Below are 7,555 nucleotides of genomic sequence, written 5' to 3' on the forward strand. Positions count from 1 at the left end.
TTCTTGAACATTCGTTTGTTTGTGTTTTCATTTTTAATCGCTCGCCTTCCTCCTCTTTATATTTTCTTAAGTTGTTTTTTTTTTTGGTTATTTTTCTTCCCTCCGTATTTCTTCATATCGCTTCATCTTCTTTGACTTTGTTACTGTATTTTTATTGCTCAAAGAATGTACACAGGATCTAACAGTCTAAAACTAAACAAAGAAAAGATTACAGTGTTCAAAATTTATCTTGAAAGTCTCAAAAGTAAAAAAAAAAAAAAAAAAAATTCATATCAGTTTGACCTTTGACATTTCAGTATCAGCTTATTAAAAAAAAAAGTTTTTGCTTCAAGCCCAACGCGTCTCCATCTTTCTTTAATTTGCATCTCACAAGGCCAGTTTGGCTTTCTAGTGTCCGTATTCTTTACCTGGTGCCACGCTTCCAAAGCAAACAGTTCAATCTAATATAGCCTGACCAGACCAAGACAAACACACGGTCCAGCTTTCTTTCGTCTGGAAAATAGGGGAGCTAATTCTCTAACCTCCTCCGACCTTTCCACATCCGTTGTCCATTTAAGCAGATGGCGGACTGATCCTTTTTATTATTATTATTATTATTTCCCTTTCTCTGAACTTTCATAAACACGTTTGCTTACTGGAAACCAGCATATTTTTCATACACCTTGGACAGCCAGTCGACAACTATGTCTCCCCACGTGACCGGTTGTTGTTTTTTTAAAACCCAATCATTAGAGCCTCCTTAAATTGAATGGATTGAATAACTTGACAGTCAAATACTATGTGATATTAAGCTAAAGACAAAAATAATAGCGATAGGTCTGCATATTCAAATACTTTGAGTCATGAAATATACTTCAGAATCGTATCCAATGTCTCGGGTTCATTAACATAATGGTAAAGCCAAATCGAGTCATCCAGCATGTAAAGTAAAGCTTCCCTTTCCGACCCTGCAATCTATGGGGCAGATACTGTAAATGTCATCTGTTTCTGTGGCCCACGGTTAACGAGGGTGTTATGTGGCTAACACATTGACCAACCGCCTTTACTTTTCCTAACCAATGTCAGGTACCTATTAGAGCTGGATGACTCAGAGGCGCCCTAAAGATCCCCGAAAATTAAAAATCCCGGCACCCCCCGGTTCTGAAGCCTAGCGCCTTACCACTCAGAGACCCGCCTCTCCTCATCCAGTATGCCTCAGTAGCCTACATCAACAAAAAGACATTCCAGAACTTTTTACACTCAATTTAATTAATATGCCTATCCAGCAATACTTGATCTAAATTCCAAACATATATATTATTACAATTAACAGTCAAACATTTGTTAAAGTTGTATTTTAAAGGGTCACGTGGGCTCCAAAAGGTTATGGGCCAGGTCGCAATGAACTTTGCGCCATGAATATTACGCCAGTGATAGAGTTATCATTGTTCTGGCTTGTATCTTGTGTGCTGTTCCAATTCAATACTATTTCAGTCTAACCTTGCCTTTTAGTCTAACCTTGCCTTTTAGTCTAACCTTGCCAAAGAACATTACAATTAACAAGATAAACGAAGTCAATGCTTCATACTACTTTAAATGATGCATTAATCCACAAATGACATGTCTCGTCTACTTAAACGCCGTTACGTAGCCGTGTGTCTATCACTATCAACCTTCCCTACACTATCGCCATATTGTTCTTCATCTACGTCTATTCTGCAACGTCATTCGTCTGTCTGACTACGTCACTACTTTTACTGTCGGTAAAACAACAAAGCACAATATATTTAACTAGAAACCTAACATACTCTCTAACTAAACTAGGTCACTACATCATTCCGTTTTTGCTATACCAGAGAAGGAAACTGAAGTTAGAAGCTGCCAAAAGAAGCAGTTCAATATCGGACAAAATCAGGACACAAGCTCCAGCTGGAGTAACCTGCCCAGTGTGCAGCCGAACATTCGATGCTCACAGAGGTTTCACCAGTCACATGAGGAAGTACAAACCTCAGTGCAAAGCCCTCAGCCCCCCCCCCCTCTCCCCTTGGATGACGAAAATGGTCATCATCGAACCATGATGGACGAGATAAATAGATAGATAGATATATAAATAAATAGATGGATAGATAGATAGATAGATAAATAGATAGATAGATATATAAATAAATAGATGGATAGATAGATAGATAAATAGATAGATAGATAGATAGATAGATAGATAAATAGATGGATAGATAGATAAATAGATAGATAGATAGAAAGATAGATAGATAGATAGATAGATAGATAGATAGATAGATAGATAGATAGATAGATAGCTTATATCGACCATATTTTTCTCAGAAAAAAATACCCCTTAAGAGTACGCCCCTGCAAATGTGTCCCCTGTGACTCCTCCAGTAATGTACACCTATTCGATAAGGTCGCTTGCTCCCCGGCCCGTGGTGAAGCTGATATATTTTGTTATTTATGTTCTTTACCTGTTTAACTTGGGTCTTCTAAGCAAACCTTTGTCAGTCACTGCTGGCTCTCTCCCTAAAGTCTCCGGCGCCCCGGCACCCCCTTCACTCCCACAATGTTTCTTCGTTCCACGCGTTTATTTGAGATTTTGTTCAGAAATGTCAGACCAGTTGAAACACTCACAGACCTCGATCGGGGGGCCCGGACGCCCTGGTGATCGTATCACCAGCCAACACTCGCGGTGGTGCTTGTTCAGATAAGCATCAAGATCTGATACAAGCGATCCCCCATCGCGCCTCTCCTGTTATAGTATACACGATACGCCCCTGCTGGTAGATGTCAGCAGAAATGCTAAACGAATTTATTTTAGCACCGCATCACTCTTTCACGCAGCATTCGCTTTAACGGCATATACGTTTAATATCAAACGCTGTTCCATTTGAAACATTGAAAGGATTCTTGCATTTCTTTCGTATTATAGATACTACCTTCTATGTTTTTAGTGTGTTTTTGCGATAGACCAATTATTTAGATACGGGCCCCGAGTGTTTGTGTGTCATAGGTTGAGGAGCCCGTGGCATACAGTGCTAATATAAATGTATGTTTTGGAGACCAACTCAAATAAACTCATAGGAAGGCTACTTGTTGGGTTCAGTTACTGGACACACTGAAGAGTGGAGTGGCTCTGTTTAGAGTAGAGGATCTGCAAGATATCACTGTGACACACGCACGATGCCACACACACACACGCACAAACACAAAAGACGCACACAAACAAACTCGCTACAGACCTACGTTACTCTATATTTTTATTCCAGAACAACTGACTCAAGATTCAATACTGGATGGTTGTGTGGTAAGCGTTCGTAACTTCGTTACGATTGTCTTGGGTTCGAGCCTTGCCATCGTCTATCAATCTTAAGGATTTTTTGCAAGCACGAAATTATCATCACGTCTGAATGAACGTTAGAAACGTCCAATTCTTTTGCGTCCAAGATGTTTACAAAATTCAAACACACTTACAAATACTCTAATGGTATTTCTATAACATCACTGACACATAAAACAATTGCTTTTCTATAGCGTCTTTATACACTACTAGTCGACTGGCGGGGTAGCGTACGCCGCTATTTTGCAGGGCCGGCCTTAGGCCACTGCAACCTATGCGATCGCAGTGGGCCCCGCACTTTCATAAGACCTGCGCTAAATCTAGGTGTATATATTATTAAATTCAACCATTTTATAACTTATAACAGATTTAAGACACTCTCGTTTACAGTTGGCCATAGAAAGAGATGAACTTTGTATCATCTGCCTATTTGTTTTTTTAAATAATGTAAGCAAAGGCCATGAAAAAAATTATATTCGCTGGTTCTTTAAAACAGCTATTTCGGATACATGTCTTCCATGTCCAGGCTATCGCGTATCTTCCAGCCTCCCGCCCCTCCACATCCATTGAAAACAATCTCTTGCTCCCGTCTCATGTTCACCAAATTATTTTTGCTCGCTGAATGAGCTAATTGCCGTTTGGTTTCGTTACTAGCTTTCTTCCCCGGCGCCCCCGGTCGCTCCCCACCACGTTCTTTCTTTGATCTGGCTAATGAAGACAGGGGAGACTAACACGCCACCGATTCCAACAACTAGCGCCCCCCTTCCCCCTCCCCCCCCCCCTTTTTTTTTTTGTCAATACCATCCTCAGAGCTCGTCATCGTCGACACGCCCTAATGAATTTTATCCGCCCGGAAAACACGATTTTCACATGCCGGTAACGGGGAACAGTGGCCCACTTTTGTGCTTGCGTTCACCCGTGAAATATCTGAATGATGCTGCATCATCGCAGTATCACAGTAAGGGCCCCCCTTCTACATGTGTCGTTCGTCTCTTAAACACTTCTCAGTGACGCTTCTCTGTTAAGGGGCGCCAAAAAAACAAAAAAAAACAAGGCTCATGTAATTTGAATGGGGCGCTATAACCGTTGTAATTAAAGCAAGGGCAATCACTGCATACTCTTATTGCCACGCTGTTTTTCCACCAAGTTCTAACGAAGTTTAAAGGAGAACAAGTTTCCGGCCGGAGTGATGAGCCACTTAACTCTGGAACATCGTTTCTCCAGGTTTTATATCCGTCCGGATCATTTCAAGCTCTCGACAACCATCTCGGGTCACAGACGAACTACGAGCCCACAACCCTAAAGGCATTGGGGAGAGGGATCGGGTGAAAACACTCTTTTTTTTTTACCAGCTTTGATCAACGGGTAGAAATACAAATAGCAGTTTGACTCCCCGAAGAGAAAATTATAGTGAACTCCTTATTATTGATAATATCTGAATCAGCTTTACCAAAGTTAACTGAATAAGGGATTGTGCTACAGCTCCGGAAATGAAAGGAAGATTTCTTGTTGAGTTTTATATTTTAAAAATAAATATCAATGGCCTCCTTCAGTCGTAGAACGACTATGGTTCATCTCGAACATTTTTTCATATGGCTGTGGAGCCCTATTTTGGAGAGACACTGCCGTCCACATATATTGAATGTCAAGGTGGCTTTCGCTTTGGTGGTAGAGGAGCTGGCCATTTTCCGTGTAAAACTTTTTTTTTTTTCAACAGCTGAGGCCCATGTTTTCTCGCTGTCCATAGCTTTCTTGGTCACCGTCTCTCTCCAACTAGTGCGGACTAAGGCTATGTCTTCCCAATGGTCAGTATCAATGTGCACTGATTTTAAATCCCTTTTTATCACATTAACGTAACGGTGGTGGGGGCGACCAGTTTTCTTGAGCCAGACGCAAGTTGCCCGAACAGAATGCTTTTCGGGATGCGATTGTCCTCCATCAGGCGAACATGTCCGAGCCAGCGCAGGCGGTGTTGCCTAGGACCGTAAAGATGCTGTAAGGCCCGTTCTCGCGAGGATCTCAGTATTTCACGCTCTTTCTTTCCATGTTATTTTTAAGATATACAAGTAAAGAGACCCATTTCAGACCTTGTTCAGACCTTGTGATGTATAAGTTCAGCTGATGTAATAAAGCTCATCTGTTTCTATGGCCAACTACTAGAGAGGGTGTCACGTGGCCAGAAAAGCGACCAACCGACTTTTCTTACTCATTCTAATGCCTTTTGTTTTAACTTTTCTAGTATTGTAGTCATGGTTACGCATTAAATAGTAATCTGCTTTGCCTGTGGGTGTGAGCAGGTTTGCCTGTGGGTATGAGCAGGTTTGCCTGTGTTTGTTTGTAGGTTTGTGTTAGCGACGCTTACAAATTTAACGGCGGACACAAAGTCGCTTTTTTGATGCCTGGTTCCTTTCGGCGTCAAGATCTGCTTGTTGCTGGCGGTCGTTGACTTGTAGCACCGAACTGCTGGTAGACAACTAAACCACCGTAGGAGCATTATATCTTAGCTTATAAAACTTGAAATAACTTTTGCTCTGGTGTTCTGGAATCGTCTGTCGCCCCTAAGACCGCTGACGACTATGCCGTTTATCTTGCATCATTCACAACCAATCGCTAACCTCTTCCCACCGTCACCATGGAAACACACACACACACAATTTATAACACTCCCGATGGTATGGGGTTCAGGGTTCATGATGATAATGATTGCCTACAGAGAATGCAAAACGATGAAGGTTCTTTCACACCTGACACAGCAGTCACAAATAATGGGGTTTATACCTTGGGGAAAGGCGAGGCCTTGGCTATGGTTATCGGTTAATGGGCCGTGACAGGGTGTCCATTCTTACAGGTCACCAAGAGGGTCGTGTAGCCCAATGTTGTTTTTTTTTTTTTAGATATTGGCAAGAATAAAGTTATAAATAAAGTTATAACGAGAACGAACAAAAAATTAACGGAATGGCCTGTCAGCGAAAATTGCAAACTGAAGACGCAATAAAAAAAAATGAAATGTTTGGAATCTGGATTAATGATAAACACACGCAACGCTAATTCTGGTCCACATTAAACATATGGTTAGATTTTTTTTTAAAATTCAGTTATATTGATTAAGGTTTCATACATATCATTTACACTCCTTAGTGCTGTTTTTAGATCAAGTTATACACTTCATTGTTTTTTTCTTATTTTTTTTTTTTTTTTTTTTTTTCATTATGTAAAAAAAATATTTATTTTTATGACAGTCCTTAAATAACACTACAGATACAAACAGAATTACAATTTTTTGGGTACATGAGCAATGATTGGTTTAGGTCTCGTTTTAAATAATATTTTTCTTTTTATAATAGCCTTGACTTAATAACTTGAACCATGAGCAGCATGTGACAGAGAACTTGTATCTTCTGCTGATATTATCCTGTCATTGGCTTCTGAACATTTGGTAAGCACTGCCAATGGTTTTTCAAGAGAAATAACTTTGCCTTGTAATATGTGATGACCAATGATCAGGACAGGGGCATCCTGATGGGTAAAATGTAAATCCCCAATAAAATTGTGGTTTAGTGGAACAGGATGTCTTGTTTCCAAGTCACCTTGAAGCTCTACAATGGCCCATTCTTTACACTCCTTGCCTTTAGCAGGTATCTGGACTATTATTTGCACCATTATGAGGGTTGAAACAGAGGTAGCTCTGGCCTGAGTCGGCTGAGTTAACAATGTACTATATTATATATCTGACTGTCATGAATTTAGGAGACTAAAGCCGCTAATTTAATTACGAAATTGAAATTCGGTAAATATACATAGCAATGTTATTCATTTTAAATGTGGTGTTGTCTATGAACGCATAATTTAATCAATATATAATATAAATACATTTAAAAAAATATTTCTACTATATAAATGTCTTGGTTCTGATCACTCGCAATCATTAACTCTTCCACTTGCCGTGGACAAAAAGATATGAAAAGTTAGTCTGTTCTTACTTACCTGAAGCCTAGGACAACTAAGCCATTTTTTAAGATCGATTAAATTTGCCAAAAAAAAAAAAGAAGTTATACTCACAAACAAAATACACCCTATATTTGACAGCCGAATTTTCAACTTAGGCATCTTATACTACCCCACTTTCCTATATAAACAAATTATATGCGTGGTCGAGAGGCTAAGTACGCTTGAACTTGACTTGGCTTGGCTACCTATGAAGGGGGCTGGAGGTTCGACACCCGACTC

The 7,555-nt window shown here is 40.1% G+C and overlaps 1 protein-coding gene across 1 annotated transcript; it reads right to left on the reverse strand.

Annotated features, from left to right (window-relative positions):
- Positions 1 to 6,519: 6,519 nt before the first annotated feature.
- LOC129926420 (chromosome transmission fidelity protein 8 homolog) lies at positions 6,520 to 7,019 on the reverse strand. Its single transcript, XM_056030255.1, has one exon. It carries the CDS (start codon positions 6,986 to 6,988, stop codon positions 6,680 to 6,682), a length of 309 nt encoding a protein of 102 aa, XP_055886230.1. The 5' UTR covers positions 6,989 to 7,019; the 3' UTR covers positions 6,520 to 6,679.
- Positions 7,020 to 7,555: the final 536 nt, after the last annotated feature.

The sequence above is a fragment of the Biomphalaria glabrata genome, chromosome 5 (assembly GCF_947242115.1).
Source record: "Biomphalaria glabrata chromosome 5, xgBioGlab47.1, whole genome shotgun sequence".
In the NCBI taxonomy this organism is placed as follows: domain Eukaryota; kingdom Metazoa; phylum Mollusca; class Gastropoda; family Planorbidae; genus Biomphalaria; species Biomphalaria glabrata.

Bases quoted from the DNA above. Each gene is read 5' to 3' on its own strand.
- LOC129926420 (XM_056030255.1), bottom strand. From the start codon at position 6,988: ATGGTGCAAATAATAGTCCAGATACCTGCTAAAGGCAAGGAGTGTAAA.